General features: G+C 44.5%; 1 protein-coding gene across 1 annotated transcript in view; it reads left to right on the top strand.

Annotated features, from left to right (window-relative positions):
• Positions 1 to 19,010, top strand: part of LOC140211648 (fructose-1,6-bisphosphatase isozyme 2-like) — a 77,751-nt gene that overhangs the window by 39,004 nt on the left and 19,737 nt on the right. The window contains exon 4 of the mRNA XM_072281629.1: positions 10,722 to 10,862. Coding sequence (XP_072137730.1) covers positions 10,722 to 10,862 — 141 coding nt within the window. The remainder of the gene's footprint in view (positions 1 to 10,721; positions 10,863 to 19,010) is intronic.

Here is a 19,010-nt window from a genome sequence, read left to right as displayed (position 1 = left end):
CATATACCTGTCTAGTAGTCTCTTAAACTTCACGAGTATATCTGCCTCCACCACTGACTCAGGCAGTGCATTCCACGCACCAACCACTCTCTGAGTAAAAAACCTTCCTCTAACATCCCCCTTGAACTTCCCACCCCTTACCTTAAAGCCATGTCCTCTTGTATTGAGCAGTGGTGCCCCGGGGAAGAGGCGTTGGCTATCCACTCTATCTATTCCTCTTATTATCTTATACAGCTCTATCATGTCTCCTCTCATCCTCCTTCTCTCTAAAGAGTAAAGCCCTAGCTCCCTTAACCTCTGATCATAATGCATACTTTCTAAACCAGGCAGCATCCTGGTAAATCTCCTCTGTACCCTTTCCAATGCTTTCACATCCTTCCTATAGTGAGGTGACCAGAACTGGACACAGTACTCCAGGTGTGGCCTAATCAGAGTTTTATAGAGCTGCATCATTACATCGCGACTCTTAAACTCTATCCCTCGACTTACGAAAGCTAACACCCCATAAGCTTTCTTAACTACCCTATCCACCTGTGAGGCAACTTTCAGGGATCTGTAGACATGTACCTCCAGATCCCTCTGCTCCTCCACACTACCAAGTATCCTGCCATTTACTTTGTACTCTGCCTTGGAGCTTGTCCTTCCAAAGTGTACAACCTCACACTTCTCCCGGTTGAACTCCATCTGCCACTTCTCAGCCCACTTCTGCATCCTATCAATGTCTCTCTGTAATCTTTGACAATCCTCTGCACCATCTGCAACACCACCAATCTTTGTGTCGTCTGCAAACTTGCCAACCCACCCTTCTACCCCCACATCCAGGTTGTTAATAAAAATCACGAAAAGTAGAGGTCCCAGAACAGATCCTTGTGGGACACCACTAGTCACAATCCTCCAATCTGAATGTACTCCCTCCACCACGACCCTCTGCCTTCTGCAGGCAAGCCAATTCTGAATCCACCTGGACAAACTTCCCTGGATCCCATGCCTTCTGACTTTCTGAATAAGCCTACCGTGTGGCACCTTGTCAAATGCCTTACTAAAATCCATATAGATCACATCCACTGCACTACCCTCATCTATATGCCTGGTCACCTCCTCAAAGGACTCTATCAGGCTTGTTAGAGACGATCTGCCCTTCACAAAGCCATGCTGACTGTCCCTGATCAGACCATGATTCTTTAAATGCCCATAGATCCTATCTCTAAGGATCTTTTCCAACAGCTTTCCCACCACAGACGTAAGGCTCACTGGTCTATAATTACCCGGACTATCCCTACTACCTTTTTTGAACAAGGGGACAACATTCGCCTCCCTCCAATCCTTAGGTACCATTCCCGCGGACAACGAGGATATAAAGATCCTAGCCAGAGGCTCAGCAATCTCTTCCCTCGCCTCGTGGAGCAGCCTGGGGAATATTCTGTCAGGACCCGGGAACTTATCCATTCTAATGTATTTTAACAACTCCACCACCCCCTGTCCCTTAATATCAACATGGTCCAGAATATCAACCTCACTTACATTGTCCTCATCATCTTCAAGTTCCCTCTCATTGGTGAATATCGAAGAGAAGTATTCATTGAGGACCTTGCTCAGTTCCACAGCCTCCAGGCATATCTTCCCACCTTTTTCTCTAATCTGTCCTACCTTCACTCCTGTCATCCTTTTTCTCTTCACATAATTGAAGAATACCTTGGGGTTTTCCTTTACCCTACTCGCCAAGGCCTTCTCATGCCCCCTTCTTGCTCTTCTCAGCCTCTTCTTAAGCTCCTTTCTTGCTTCCCTATATTCCTCAATAGACCCATCTGATCCTTGCTTCCTAAACCTCATGTATGCTGCCTTCTTCCACCTGACTAGATTTTCCAGCTCACTTGTCACCCATGGTTCCTTCACCCTACCACTCTTTATCTTCCTCATCGGGACAAATTTATCCCTAACATCCTGCAAGAGACCTCTAAACATCGACCACATGTCCATAGTACATTTCCCTGCAAAAACATCATCCCAATTCACACCTGCAAGTTCTAGCCTTATAGTCTCATAATTTGCCCTTCCCCAATTAAAAATTGTCCTGTCCTCTCTGATTCTGTCCTTTTCCATGATAATGCTAAAGGCTAGTGAGCGGTGGTCACTGTCCCCCAGAGGCTCACCCACTGAGAGATCTGTGACCTGACCCGGTTCATTATCTAGTACTAGATCTAGTATGCCATTCCCCCTAGTCGGCCTGTCCACATACTGTGACAGGAATCTGTCCTGGACACACTTAACAAACTTTGCCCCATCTAAACCCTTGGAACTGATCAGGTGCCAATCAATATTAGGGAAGTTAAAGTCACCCATGATAACAACCCTGTTATTTTCGCACCTTTCCAAAATCTGCCTCCCAATCTGCTCCTCTGTATCTCTGCTGCTACCAGGAGGCCTATAGAATACCACCAATAGAGTAACTGCTCCCTTCCTGTTCCTGACTTCCACCCATACTGACTCAAAAGAGGATCCTGCTACATTACCCACCCTTTCTGTAGCTGCAATAGTATCCCTGACCAATAATGCCACCCCTCCTCCCCTTTTTATGCCCTCTCTATCCCTTTTAAAGCACTGAAATCCAGGAATATTGAGAATCCATTCCTGCCCTCGTGCTAGCCAAGTCTCTGTAATGGCCACTACATCATAATTCCATGTATGTATCCAAGCTCTCAGTTCATCACCTTTGATCCTGGTACTTCTTGCATCGAGGTACGTTACGTACCCCGTAACTGGGTTGTCAAACCAGCAGAAATGGAACACTTGTTGGAGTCTGTGATTACTAGGAACTAATAAAGTTTTATTAAAGAAAGAAGTAATACAGTACACTAACCGCAAGGATATAAATGTAACAGGTTAGCAATGATAGTATACACATTTACACAGAAATAGGGTAATAGGAATCAATCAAGCTCTATCGCAGTCTAGGGGTAAAATGATCAGTCTTCAGGTGAAGCAGAGTCCAGTTCAGTCTAGTGCAGTTCGAAGTAATCGCTGTTGTTGTACCATTGGGGAGGAGAGAGAGAGAGTGAGAGATGCAGTTGGTTTCAGGCAAACCCTTCGACGCCTTCTGATCCAGCTGTGGTCACCGACTGTGACCCCTCCGCTCCGGATGCGATCGTTCTTCCGTGGTGAACCCGGCACCCAGGCAAGAGCGGACATACACCAAGTTCCCACCAATCGTACCTTTTCACCCTGTGAGCCTCTGACCAATTCCCGCGAATCGGTCCTTCAAACTCCCACCAACTTGTGGGGCACAATGCTCTTTCCAGGGTCTCGTGGCGTGCGTGTCATGCCTTAGCAAACCCGCTATTTTTATCCCCCTGATGGGGTATCACCTGTCCATCAAACTTCAAACAGTTCAGGTTAAAAGCAAACTGTCTGTGGCAGACGCCAACATCTGAATTATGTGCCTCTTTCTCGTTAATCTCTCTCTTCTCTCTTATTAGCATTTTGAATGGTTCTCCATTGTCTCTCGTTATCTCTTTCATTAGCATCATCCGTTCTGCAGCTCTGCTTGGCTTCACACATGACAGTATGCACACTTCAGCCCTTCTACCTTACTATCGTTACATTGTTTATTCTGCTTCTCTTTCCTCAAAGCCTCTCTAGATGTTAGATCTGGCTTTACTCCATGCAGATTTGAGATCAGAGGCTTCCTTCTCTTAGTTGAGCTGCCAACCATGGCTGACGAGCCCCATCTTCCCAAAGCAATTGGTTTTAAGATGCTAGTAACCTGTCTCTGCCCCTTCTCCTGATAGTAGAAGCTGTTCCACCGGACTTAGTAGCTAAGCCGCACATGAAGGCCAGGAACTGGATTCGGTTGTCAGAGGTTTTTTGAGAAGCATGCTATTGGAAGCATTTAATAGGATGTGGGAGCTTATCCCCACTACCACCCCTGGGTATAACAACCTTAACTAACCTTAATCTTAAGGCAACAATAATGGAAAAGAATACAATCCATGTCTTTGTTCCTCTAGTATTTTGTGTGTGTTACTCCGGTCAACTTCTGTTCTTTTTTCTGTTTATCTCCTAAATATGAACCGGTCAGTAAGAAGTACGACATAAATTGCTTCAAGGAATGTAATGCAAGCTACAGCAGGAAGAATGACTGTTAATGAACAACAAAGTTCAAAGTAAATTTATTATCAAAATACATATATGTCTTCATATACAACCCTGGGATTCATTTTCTTGCAGGCATACTCAATAAATCCATAAAAGAAAACTAACCATAATAGAAGCAATGAAAAACTCTACTGTGCAAATACACAAATAAATAAATAATAATAAATAACTAAACAACATCTAGACATTAACCTACTGTGACTGTTTTCTTCTACCGAATAGCAGATAGTCTGTGGTGAACTTCTAAGTGTGAGCTAATTCAGAGTCTGCGTGAGCCTGGGATTTAGCACAGAATTATGAATGTAAACAAGTTTACTTACATATTTCCCAACAGCAGATTTTCCATGTATTTACAGAGAAATAAACCAAGTCTTGTTTTCTTGAACTAAAAATAAAACTATCTTTTCTGGAAAGCAATTGGAATTGATAAAAATAAAGCTAACTTAATGCCTGTAAGAATGGATTCTCCATTGTCCATGAGGATACCTTCCTCAAAGAACCGCTGCACTGGTTAATATTTTACTTTAACCTTTTCCTTATCATTTCCACATCATAGTTTTGGCATAATGACCTATACCCCACTTCAGAGGCTGAGCAGAGACTCTTCGCTGTTTATTCTCACAGCAGCTCCCATTCCAAGAATCTCAATGACCAGGAAGGACAAGGACAGTGGGACAATGGAACCATTACCACTTGCAGGCCGCTCTCCAAGTCTCCAAGTTAGAAATATATTGTCAATCCTTCTTCATTACTGAGTCTCAGTCCTGCACCTCCCAGCCCAATGCCTCAGTGGAAGGACCAGTGGTTCAAAAGGCATTACATCATCAGCTTCTCAAGGGAAATTAACAATGATCAATAAGTATTGGCCAAAATGCATTCTATGCACATTTTAAACAGGAATTTGGAATGTTACCACCCACCCCGATAGCCTCCAATGCACCTGAATCCACAGGATGTACAGTAAGATCAGTCTTCTAGATTGAACCCCTGGAAAGCATCTGGCTGGTGTCCTTAGATCTTGTGTTTATCAGCTGGTGGGGGGGTATTTGCAGACATTTTTAACCTCTCTTAGTTTCAAACTGAAATTCCTTCCTGTTTTAAGAACATCACCATCTTCTTGGTACTTAAGAAAAACAAGAGAATGTGTCTTAATGACCATAGTATTCTGACATCTATCATCGTGAAATGCTTCAAGATGCTGGTCATGGCATGGATTAATTCCAAACTCCCAGACAGCCTTGATCCAATGCAATTTACCTACACTCTGATACAGCCACCATCTCCCTGGTCTGACACTCATCTCTGGAGCATCTGGAGAGTAAGGACTCCTACGTTAGATTTCCATTGACTGACTACAGCTCCACCTTTGGTACTATAATTCCAAGCAGATTCATCTCCAAGGTCCGGGACCTTTGAAACTAGATCTTCGACTGCCGGACACAGTAAGGATTGGCAACAATACCTCCACCACAATTATTCTCAACACTGGCACCCCACAAGGCTGCATTTTCAGTCCCCTACTCTACTCACTGTACGTCACACCTGCACAGGCAGATTTGCTCTAATACCACCCACAAGATTGCAGATGATACCACTGTAGTGGGTCACAGCTCATGACGATGAGTAGGAGTAGAGGAAAGAGGCAGAAAGCCTAGTGACAGGATGTCATGACAGCAAAACAAAAGAGCTGGTTATTGATTTCTCCGGGGTGGGGGTGGGAATGGTGCACATGCTGAAGTTGAAAGGGTTGGCAGCTTCAAGTTCTGAGGAGTGAACTTCATCCACAGCCTGAACCGGTCCAACCATGTAGACAAGACGGCAAAGCAAGCTCACCAGAACCTCGACTTCTTTAGGAACTAAAGAAATTTGGCACCTCCCCTTTGACCATTGCCAACTTTTACTGATGCACCAGAGAAAGCACCCTACCTAATGCATCACAGCTTGGTGTGGGTACAAGAAACTGCAGAGGGTTGTGGACACAGCTCAGCATGCCACAGAAACCAGCCTCCCCTCTATGGACTCTGCCCATATTTCTCTCTGCCTCAGCAAAGTAGCCAGCATAACCAAAGACCCCGCCCGCCCCAGATATTCTCTCTTATGCCCTGTCCCATCAGGCAGAAGATACAAAAACCTGAAAACTTATACCATCAGGCTCAAGGACAGCTTTTTTCCTGCTGTAATATGACTATTGAACGGTTCCCTAGTGTAAGATGGACTCTTAGTTTACCTCTTTTTGACTTTACACTTTATTGTCTATCTGCACTGCACTTTCTCTGTAACAATAACACTTTATTCTGCATTCTGTTATTGTTTTACCTGGTACTGCTTCAACGCACTTTTGAAATGAATTGATCTGTAGGAGTAGTATGCAAGACAAGTTTATACCACACCTACACAACATATGGCAACAATAAACCAATTCATTAATTCACCTTGCTTGCCAGTGATATCCAAATTGTGAAAATTAATAAATGGACAATTATTAAACTGAGGTATCCCACCATAAGAAATACCTGTCCCCTGCTTCATTTATAAAGGTCAGACGCCTGATCTCAGAGTTTCTGCCTCACTTATGCACTGCTTACTTGGCAGGTGGACAGAGCTCTTGTGGCATCTCTGTGTTTTCACAGAGATGAGGGGAAACAGCGAAAAAGGAATGTAAGCAAAGAAGGATGATGGAAATTTGGACAGAGGAAACATTTAAAGCCACAATGTTGCCTAATGAAGCTTCTTATATTTTCAAACTTCAAAGTAAATTTATCATCAAAGTATAGATACACGTACAACCTTGAGATTAATTTTCTTGCCGACACCCACAGGAACACAAAGAAGTGCAGTAGAATCTACATAAAACCACACATAACAAAGAATGATAAACAACCAATGTGCAAAAGAGGACAAATATAAAAAAGTGAACAGATAATACTGAGAGCATGCACCTCACCGAAAAGCAAAGTCTCTAAAAGTGAGTCTGCAGGCTGTGGAGGCCGTTCAGTGCTGAGGTGCGCTGATGGCGACAGACGCAAGCTCTCCCAAGCCCGGCAAGATTTCTGCACCTCCTGCCCAATGGTAGTAGTGAGATGAGAGGCAGACGGGTAAAATGCAGGCAAGTGGGATGGGCTCGGGTGAGGGATTTTGAGCCATTACTACAGTGGTGTTAATCAATGCTGTCTGTTTGCAAAGTCAGCACTTAAAGTCAATGCATGGTTCCCACCTCTCTGTATGGCATTCTCCTTCTATAATTATGAGTGAACAATCACAGTAATAGGTCTCAAATTTTTGATCCAGTTTCGGACAATAGATCATTAGCATGGGTTGCATTCATCAATGGTGTTACTGCATATACAAAACACAATGAGGAATTTGTATTTTGTATATGGAATAACAATAATTCTTCTGCCTTGTCCCCATAAACTTTGATTAGTAAGGGGATCAAAGATTATAGGGGAAAGGCAGGAGAATGAGGTTGAGAGGCATAATAAATCAGTCATGATTGAATGGTGGAGCAGACTTGATGGGCCCAAATGGCCTAATTCTCCTCCTATGTCTTACAGTCTCGTGCTAATATATATGTGTTAGGGTAAATTATAAACGAATGTCCAATGTTTTGGATGGGCAGCACTTGGGCATAAACATTTCAAAGCATATGTAAAAGTATTTTTATGTGTGATTTGCACATAAAAAGCGCAGAAGTGTTAATTTCCTATCCAGTTTTTAGTTTATATGTTACTACTTGGGATGATCTTTGGTTCAATCCAAGATGTGTGTCAAGTTAACCGACCTCCTTTTGACTTCAGTGCATTCTATTTTGAGAGGGGAAAATTGTTGGGGGGAGGGGTAGTTCCAGTTGTTTACATCCTCCTGCTTTGGAACATGTGCTAAAAGGATAAGGCTGTGAGATCCCTTAAAGCAAATGATCAATTAGTCCATGACGAGACCCATATGAAAGTATTAATCTCAGTTTGGTAATGGACCAGTATTCATAAAATGGTAGATTATCGTAAGTCAAACACATGTCAGGAGGAGCAGCAATACATGGAAAGAGCTCTGAGTCAGCGCAAGTTCAGGGCAGAAATCTGTAGATGATGTCATGATGCAAGGATTATTTTAATATGAACATTCAGCTGGGCAGTCTGGTTGAACAGGAGAAAGAGCTAAATAAATGACTCACTATAAGAAAATCAAAACAGATGTATTGGTGGAATTGCTTGGGAGGAATGCCTGTCTTTTCAGTTTGTGTCTGGTGGAAGAAGATGTCTTGTATGACGCATAATAGATAAACTGGTTTCTAAAAGAAATGCAAAACTATAGAGTCTGTTAGACTTAACAAAAAGATGTTGTAAGATCTGCAAATAAATTGTGAGAAGTAATGAGAATCTGAAACACAACAAAACCAGTAAAAAGAGAAGCATATATAAAGATCTGACACTAAGAATTAAATCTCAAACACATTTCAGCGATAGATGCAAGTTCATTTTCAGCAGGTAATTACCAAACAAAAACATGTTATTAATTAACACAGAGCAGAGTATTTCTTAGGGAAGATAGCTTGGAAGAGGCCTTTGAAAGGAAGCTCTCCAAGTACACAGGACTGGTCAGCAACTGTCAGCAGGCTGGATGGAGAGCGAGGTGTCTCCCAGTGGAGGTTGGTTGTAGGGGATTCGTAGCCCGTTCCTTAGGTAGAGCCTTCAGCATTTTGGGCATCGAGAGAGAGAGGAAGAGGAGAGCCATCCGCAGTACCACCGATGCGGCAGAGAGGGCCTCAAGATGGCTGTGGCTCAAAAGAGGGGAGCCATGGAGTCATAAGTAGCTAGCCATCTGGACACAAGCTGGGGTCTGATCAGCCCCGGCTGGGTCACCTGGAGGAGGTTGTATGATGTTGAAAGACCCGAAACACCCGATGATTCCAGGAACATCACTGAAGATGTGTCCAGAAGCATCAATAGATATATGTACACAGGAAGTCTGGAGAGCAGCATTATGTTTCTGCTCTTAGAGTATCATAAAAAGACAATGAACCAGGTGAGCAGATAGAGAAATTGGAGACTGGCTTATTATCCTCAGTCACAGGTTGGTTACATAGGATGTCATTTAATATTTCTCTTCCCCTTTAAGAACTTCTCCACCCTGTCACCCTGCCATGGACTGGTATAGGATAGCAAAGCTTCCCGAAGTGAAGGGAATGTTCATTTGCTCTTAATTTTCATGTTGCTCAGTTTGATCAGGATTGTAGAACGTGCTAAGTAATTTTCTTCATGATAAATAATTGCAAAGTGATCGTTTGGCGTACAGTACGTAGTCAGTTCAACAATGAAGCATCTCTGTGCAGGTAACATAACGTTTATTTGGGGAAGAAAACTAGCTTTGAGCCTGCTACTACATTCGATGTTGCAACCTTTGCTTTGTTGAGAGTTAAACTGGGGAAATACCCCAGCAATGCTAATGAAGGAGGACCAGAGGAAGACGAGAGACAGAAATCAAAATTAGAATTCTGAATCTCTTTACGTATAAAATAAGTTTGGCAATTTAGTTAAAATATAACTATCAAAACAATAAATGTATTCTGAGCAAAACAATAAATGTATTCTTAAAAACGCAAACACGAGAACCTGTGAGTCGGCTGAGGTGATATACTGCGTCCGGTGCTCCCGGTGCGGCCTTCTATATATTGGTGAGACCCGATGCAGCCTGGGAGACTGTTTCACTGAATGCCTACGCTCTGTCCACCAGAGAAAGCAGGATCTCCCAGTGGCCACACATTTTAATTCCACGTCCCATTCCCATTCTGATATGTCTATCCACTGCCTCCTCTACTGTAAAGATGAAGCCACACTCAAGTTGGAGGAACAATACCTTATATTCCGTTTGGGTAGCCTCCAACCTGATGGCATGAACATTGACTTCCCTAACTTCCATTAATGCCACTCCTCCCCTTTGTACCCCATCCCTTATTTATCTATTTATTTATCTATCTATCTATCTATCTATCTATCTATCTATCTATCTATCTATCTATTTATTTATTTATTTCCTCTTGCTCTTTTTTCTCCCTTTTTTCTCACTATAACTCCTTGCCCATCCTCTGGTGCTCCCCTCCCCCTTTCTTTCTCCCTAGGCCTCCCGTCCCATGCTCCTCTCCCTTCTCCAGCCTCGTATCCCTTTTGCCAATCAATTTTCCAGCTCTTAGCTCCATCCCTCCCCCTCCTGTCTTCTCCTATCATTTCAGATCTCCCCCTTCTCCTCCCACTTTCAAATCTCTTACTATCTCTTCTTTCAGTTAGTCCTGACGAAGGGTCTTGGCCTGAAACGTCGACTGTACCTCCTCCTAGAGATGCTGCCTGGCCTGCTGCGTTCCACCAGCAATTTTTATGTGTGTTGAATGTATTCTTAACACATGATACAAAAAAATCTGATGTTTGAATAAATATTATTGATCACAAGACGTCACTGCACGTCATCCTGTGTCTTTTTGCGACAATTACACATGTGCAGTACAGTATATTCAGTAAAACAGATGCAATAGTTTAACTGTGCAACAGGCTAACGGATCAATTCTTTCACTTTGGCAGGACTTTTTAGAGAAACCTACTGAGCGTGATGCTCTTGAGCCAGGGAGGAACATGGTGGCTGCTGGATACGCACTCTATGGCAGTGCTACTCTAGTAGCACTCTCCACAGGACAAGGTGTCAACTTCTTCATGTTAGACCCAGTAGGTATCTGATCTAATGATTGCCATTTTTGATCTAATATGCAACCGAAGTGTTTGTGCCATATAATATCTGGAAATGCTTTGTTGCTTTTGTTGTCCACTGTCAAATTTGGGGGGGGGGGAAGGGTAGAGATGGCTGGGAGGGGTAAATAAAAGAATGGAAATTTTTGTTGAGATTAGCACTTCAATTCACTTTGTGTCATTATCGGCAAATGCTCATTTCTACAGAAGGAGGTCAACAGACGACATAAACAGTCTCTGGCAAAAGATGGTTGAAACTTCGAATGCACAAGAATAAATTATCAATCCTCAGTATTAGATGCACTGGCACAGTGTCAATGTCTCTATACATTGTTGTATCTTCCCATCCTCCTTGTGCCCCCATGTTTTAACAACAGCTCAAAGCCATAATTCATATTCATTGTATCTCAAAGTTCAAAGTAAATTTATTATCAAAGTACCATGTAGAACCCTGAGATTTGTTTTCTTGCAGGCATACACAGTAAATATAAGAAATATAAGAATCATTGAAAGACCGCACTTAACAGGATGGACAAAAAACTAATGCAAAAGACAACAAACTGCAAATACAAAAGAAAAATCAATAAAAAGCAATAATTATTGAGAACGTGAGATGAAGAATCCTTGAAAATGAGTCCACAGGTTGTGGGAACAGTTCAGTGATGGAGCAAGTGAAGTTATCCCCTCTAGTTTAAGAGCCTGATGGGTGCAGGGTAATAACTGTTCCTGAACCTGGGTTGTGAGTCCTGAGGCTCCTGTGCCTTCTTCTTGATGCAGCAGCAGGAAGAAAGCATAGCCTGGAGAAGCAGGTCCTTTATGACAGATACTGCCTTCCTGCGACAGCTCTCTGTGTAGATGTGCTCAATGGTGGGGAAGGCTGTACCTGATTTGGACAGGACCATATCCATTACTTTTTGTTGGATTTTCCACTGAAGGGTATTGTTGTTTCGATACCAAGACATGACGTAACCAGTCAATATATTCTCCACCCCACATCTGTAGAAGTTTGTCAAAGTTTTAGATGAGTTTCCGGATCTTTGCAAACCTCTAAGGAAGTAGGGGTGGTGCCGTGCTTTCTTCGTAATGACACTTATTTGCTGGGCCCAGGACAGGTCCACTGAAATAATAACACTGAGAAATTTAAAGTTGCAGACCCTCTCCACCTCTAATTCCCTGACGAGGACTGGCCCATGGACCTCCAGTTTCCTCCTTCTGAAGCCGATAATCGGCTCCTTGGTCTTGCTGACGTTAAGTGAGAGGTTGTTGTTGTGGCACCACTCAGCCAGATTTGTCACCACCATAGATTTGGCCAATAACAATGGTGTCATCAAACTTGAATATGATATTGGAGCTGTGCTGAGCTACGGTCATAGGTGTAAAGTGAGTCGAGCATTTCAGGAGACCTGCCTAGTACCCAGCATGTAAGTGCAATTAGGAGGAAAGCACGGCAGCGCCTCTACTTCCTTAGGAGTTTGAGAAGATTTAGCTTGACATCTAAAACTTTGACAAATTTCTATAGATGTGTGATGAAGAGTATATTGACTGGCTGCATCACAGCCTTGTATGGAAACACCAATGCCCTTCAACAGAAAATCCTACAAAATATGGAAGATACGGCCCAGTCCGTCAGAGGTAAAGCTCTCCCAATCATTGAGCACATCTCTACGGAGTGTTGTTGCAGGAAAGCAGCACCCTTCATTTGGGACCCCCCGCCCCACCACTCTGTTCTCACTGCTGCCTTTAGGAAGAAGGTATGGGAGCCTCAGGCCTCACAGCACCAGATTCAGGAACAGTTATTAACCCTCAGCTATCAGGCTCTTGTACCAGAGGTGATAACTTCACTCAACTTCACTTGCCCCTTCGCTGAAATGTTCCCACAACCAACAGACTCACTTTCAAGGATTCTTCATCTCATGTTCTAAATATTTATTGCTCATTTATTATTATTACTTCATCTTTCTTTTTGTATTTGCACAGTTTGTTATCTTTTGCACACCGGTTGCTTGCCTAGTTGTTGCGATCTTTCTTTGATTCTATTAAAGTTATTGGATTTATTGAGTATGTCCACAACAAAATGAACCTCAGGGTCGTATATGGTGATATATATGTACCTTGATAATAAATTTACTTTGAACTTTGAACGTTATTGTTCTGTGCAAACCTTAGGCAAACACAGGAGGGACATTCTGACCAAACAACTTGCTTATCACCTCCCTTTTCTTGACACGGTCAGTATTTCCAGCCTGATTCCCAGTGATAAGAGTTACTGACATCAATTTTTTAAAAAAAACGGCCAGTCATTAACATTTGCAAAGCCTTGATAATCATGAGCTCTGTAAATTGAATTATGAAGTGGGTGAGAAATTTGTATGAAGTCAAGGAAAGGGTTTGTAATAACCAAATAATTATATAACAATTACAGCACGGAAACAGGCCATCGCGGCCCTTCTAGTCCATGCCGAACGCTTACTCTCACATAGTCCCACCGACCTGCACTCAGCCCATAACCCTCCATTCCTTTTCTGTCCATATAGCTATCCAATTTTACTTTAAGTGACAACACCGAACCTGCCTCTACCACTTCTGCTGGAAGCTCATTCCACACAGCTACCACTCTCTGAGTAAAGAAGTTCCCCCTCATGTTACCCCTAAACTTTTGCCCTTTAACTCTCAACTCATGTCCTCTTGTTTGAATCTCCCCCACTCTCAATGGAAAAAGCCTATCCACGTCAACTCTATCTATCCCCCTCATAATTTTAAATACCTCTATTAAGTCCCCCCTCAACCTTCTATGCTCCAAAGAATAAAGACCCAACTTGTTCAACCTTTCTCTGTAACTTAGCTGCTGAAATCCAAGTATCATTCTAGTAAATCTTCTTTGTACTCTCTCAATTTTGCTGACATCTTTCCTATAATTGGGTAATAGTTGGAGGAAGGAAGGCTGAGGGAGAGTGGAAAGGGTCAGGTGACACTGAAAAAGAGATTCAGGAATGGAAGGATCAAAAGTGAGAGGGGCAAGAGCCGTGTATGTGGAGGATGGTGGGAGAGGACAGGAGGCAAAGGCGTCCATGTTGATACCAACCATACATGCATGAGGATAGAAATGAATAAGTGCCTAAAAGTTTGCCCTGCTGGGTGTGAGTGCAGCAGTGCGTGATCTATACAGTAGTTGTCCTGAATCTAAACCCTACTGTATCAGGTCCATGTGCGTTGACTACCCCAGTTCAAAGATGTCACACACAGACAACTTCAAATCCACAATATGAAGTTCACAATCTGAGATGTCAGGGCAGGTCCAGCAGCAACGGACGTGAACAATGCTCCACTATCCTACCATGGGATCTCAGACACTTTGACAATGACATTGCAGTGTTGAATGAGCAGGAAAGGACTCATAGAGCAAGAGGGGAGGTGCTCCGCCTCCCGGAACAGCAGCTCTGTCATCATGGGGTCAGCTTTGCTGCCAAGAAACAGCGTGTTTAAATTATTACCCTACGCCTCCTGTAGGATAACTGAATGCCTTATGACCCTTAGGCTCACTCCAACATAGAACTAGCATGTTTGTACGTATGACCATCTGCGGAAACTGATGAAGTGGCTAAGAAAGACTTTGAAGAAGCTTTGGCTCTCGGGCAGTTTCAATCCCTGGGTTGAAGAAGAATGATCTGCACAGAGGGACTCATTCCAAAAGAGTTCTCCCCCTGACAAAATGCTTAAAGCACAGTCTTATTGTGGTACACACACTGGACAACTTCATGCCAAAGAAGCAACTTTATCTCGAACGTCAAAACTGTTATGTATCTACAGAAGCTTTTACAGCCCATACGGCATGACAGGAACACTATATACAAAGCACCGGAAGTAAAAAGAACAGAAGTAAAACCCCCCATTATCCTAATTAGTATTAACTTATTTTTAATAATGCTCACATTACAACACTTCTCCCCCTTTAAAATCCAACATTTCCCAATTGTAAAAACTAGGAAATAAAAACAGTGGTGTTACTAACTTGCGTACCACTGAAAACTTATGCTAGTATTTCAGCAACAGTTTATCAATACAAAACATTTGGAAAACATGACAGATTCAACATTCAATCTAACAACAACAAAAAAAACCTGTTCCGTCAAAGATTCAGTCTGTCAGGAGGTTTACAAGTGCACTGTGATCTGCGCACTACCCCCGGTGACCCAGCCGGCACCGCTGGTGAGGGTGTTTTGGGTGGATCTGGTTTTGGGGGCATGAGAGGGGTCTGTGTGTCTGCATGAGAATGTCCATCCTCTTCAGGGAACCCCGACCCCTCTGCCAGCATCTCGCCCTCTGGCGAAGTCACTGGTGGACATGCTTCCGCAGTAGTCTGTCTCACAAATGGAAACTCCATGGAACTGTCTGCTTCTGAGCCGGTATCATGACGCAGGCGCGCATGATCCTGATGTCTGTGGAAAACATGCCCATCAGTCAGCTTAACAACATAGGAGACGGGACCACTCTGCTTAAGAATAACCCCATGTGATTATTTCTCACATAGACATCGTCATCCAGTTTTAACTGCCTCTCTCGCGCATGTTGATCATGTCCCTCCTTCTGCTTTTCCTGCTTCTTCTCCACTTTTGCCTTCATTTCTGGACACCGCAGGTCCAATCTTGACTTGGGCCTATGCTCCATCAGCATCTCTGCTGGAGTGTGGGCAGTTGGAGTCTGTGGTGTGAGGCGGTATTTAAACAGGAAATGTGAAAGCTGAATGCTAAGAGAGTCCCCGTCATCTGCTCCAGGCCTTCCTTCACTGTCTGAACAGCCCGCTCAGCCAAACCCTTGGAGGCTGGGTGGAAAGGGGCTGTCCGAATGTGATGAATGCCATTCTGCTGCATGAACTCACTGAACAGCTCACTGGTGAACATCGGGCCACTATCAGTGACCAGAATGTCAGGCAACCCGTGGACTGCAAACACTTGCCTGAGTTTGTCTGTGGTTGAGGAGGCTGTGATGTTGCTCATGATGTGAGCTTTGATCCATTTAGAATGCTCATCTACCATGACAAGAAACATCTGCCCCATAAAAGGGCCAGCAAAGTCCAAATGTAGCCTAGACCAGGGGTGGTCTGGTCACTCCCATGGGTGCAAAGGAGCTGGTGCAGTCATATTCTGATCAGTGTGACATTGCGTGCATGATTTTACCTTGTTCTCCAGATCCTGATCCATTCTTGGCCACCAAACGTAGGATCTTGCAAGACTTTTCATTCGAGACACCCCTGGATGAGTCTCATGAATTTTCTCCACAATCTGTGAGTGGCCAGGGGGAGGCACAATGACCCTCGCCCCCCAGAAAATGCAGCCATCCTGCAGACTGAGTTCTGTCTTGCGATGGCATAAGGCCTCAGTTCCTCTCCTTTCATGACTCTGGGCCAGCCTTGTAAAAGAAAAGTCTTGACTTGGGACAGGACTGGGTCCCTCTCTGTCCACTGCCTGATCTGGGTCGCCTTTACAGGTGTCTCTGACAGCCTCTCCAATGAAAACACAGTCTCTGGAGGCACATATGTAGTGACACATGTCTCAGGTAAAGGTAGTCAACTCAGTGCATCAGTGTCTGCATTATCCCCACCTGCTCTGTACACTATAGTGTACTGGTAGGCTGACAGCGTAAGAGCCCAATGCTGTATCCTGGCTGAGGCTAGCGGTGGGATGCATCTAGTCTCACTGAACAGGCTCATCAGTGGTTTATGGTTCATATAAATTGTAAATACGCGTCCATAAAGGTACTGATGAAAGCATTTGACCGCAAAAACAATGGCCAGACCTTCTTTGTCTAGCTGTGAATATCCCTTCTCAGCAGCTGTCAGGGTACGTGAAGCAAAACCAATTGGCCTCTCTGAGCGGTCCTCCATTACGTGTGAGAGAACTGCCCCGACTCCATAGGGCGAGGCATCGCATGCCAGGGTGATCTCCTTGTGTGGGTCATAGTGAACAAGCAGCTTCACTGAGTGGAGGAGTTCTTTCACTTCCCTGAAAGCTTTCTCCTGCTCTTCACCCCACTGCCACTTAGTGTCATTGTGAAGCAGCTTATACAGTGGGGTCAAAACCCTTGAGAGGTCAGGAAGAAACTTGCCATAGTAATTCACCATGCCCAAAAATGATCTGAGTTCAGTGACGGTCTTAGGGCTCAGGGCTTCCCTAATAGCTCTCACTTTGTCCTCCACAGGGCAAAGCCCCTCAGCTGTGATCTTGTGTCCCAGGAAAGTCACGCTCGATGCCAGGATCACACATCTTCCATGTTTCAACCACAGCCCTGCGCCTGAGAGCCTCTTCAGCACCCGTTCTAAATTAGCCAGATACTCCACCTCCGTAGCCCCTGGAGCAAAATATTATCAAGGTACACTGCTACATGCGGAATCCCCTGCAGCAAAGTGTCCATTGTCCTTTGGAAAATGGCAGGGCTGGATGCCACTCCAAACACCAGGCGATTGTACTTGAATAATCCCTTGTGCGTATTAATTGTGATGTACTCCTTTGAATCCTCGTCGAGCAGCAGCTGTTGGTAGGCGTGACTCATGTCCAGCTTTGTGAACAGTTTACCCCCTGACAGGGTCACTAACAGGTCATCCACCCGTGGCAATGGGTACTCCTCCAGCCTAGAGACCTGATTCACCGTAAGCTTATAATCCCCACACATCCTCACCGTTTTGTCTGCCTTCAAAACTGGAACAATGGGAGCCGCCCAACTTGAAAACTGGACGGGCTCAATAATGCCCAGCCTCTGTAAACGTTCCAGCTCCTCCTCGACTTTGCCTTTCATGGCACAGAGCACCGATCTGGGCTTAAAAAAACGTTGCGTAGCCTCAGGGTCGACATGGAGTTTCACTGTCACACCCTTCAGTGTTCCTAGCTCGTCCCTGAAAACGTCACTGTACCGCTGCAGAATGTCCTCCGTCGTGTGTGCATACTTAATTTCATGCCAGTTTAGCTGGATTTTGCGAAGCCAATCGTGACTGAAAAGGCTGGGCCCCCTGCCCTTATCTATCACTAGCCTGGCTTCAGCCTTCTGACCCCTGGCTGAGATGTCCACATATAACACCCCTAAATGAGGTATGGGCTGCCCCGTATAGGTCCTAAGTTTGAGCTTTGACGGTCTGATGGGAGGCAGGTTGGACCCCCATGTCCTCCTGTAGGTCTCCTCACTAGTGACCGATACAGTAGCCCCTGAATCAATCTCAATGTCCTTTCCCCTGACAGTGACCGTGGCATAATATGGTTCAGGTGGCTCCTCATCTGTTTCCACTGCAAACATGTTGTAGGCACACGCTGCCTCTTCATCTGCATCTTCTAGATGGCGTGTGGCTGCTTGAGCCTGTTGAGCTTTCCCCTGCCCAGGCTTAATCTTACCCTTTGAACTTCTGCACTTTTTAGCTAAATACCCCTTTTTGCTACAAGCATGGCAGACAGTGTCTTTGAATTTGCAATCATTTGCATAGTGCGTCCCTCCACACCGGAAACATTCCACCCGCTTTGCCTGTTTACCAGTCTCCCTCCTGACTTGGTGTACCGTAGCCGACTGCGATCCCCCATGTCCTTTCTGGATATCCTTGACATTATTAGCAGCCATCTCCATGCCTTGGGCAATCTCTAAGGCTTTCTTGAAAGTCAACGGTGGGGTTTCCCCTAACAGGCAGTGTTGTACGCCGTCACTATTAATGCCGCATACCAATCTATCACGGAGCATGTCATCCAACACCGCTCCGAAATCGCAATGCTCTGACAGCTGCCGAAGCTTGGCCACGAAATTGGCCACGGACTGACCTGGCTTCCTGAAACGGCTGTGAAACTTACACTGTTAGACTATCACAGAAGGTTTCTGATTGTAGTGGTTCCCGCCGAGCTTGACCTGTTCGTCATATGGAATGTCCCCCGGTTTCCGTGGTGTGGCTAAATTCCTTATTAGCTTGTAAGTCTTTGCCCCACACACACTCAGGAGAATAGAGCGCTTCTTAGCCTCCTCAGTAATTCCATTAGCACAGAAAAAGTGTCCCAACCTTTCCTCATACTCCGACCAGTCCTCCGTTACCTCTACAAATTCACTGATAGTCCCAAACGTAGCCATCTGAACGTGAGGCTCCTTATCGGCGCTGCTGCTCCC

This window comes from Mobula birostris, chromosome 17 (genome assembly GCF_030028105.1).
Source record: "Mobula birostris isolate sMobBir1 chromosome 17, sMobBir1.hap1, whole genome shotgun sequence".
Classification (NCBI taxonomy): Eukaryota; Metazoa; Chordata; class Chondrichthyes; order Myliobatiformes; family Myliobatidae; genus Mobula; species Mobula birostris.
The sequence above is the reverse complement of the archived record's forward strand: the minus strand, read 5'-3'. Positions and strand labels throughout refer to the sequence as shown.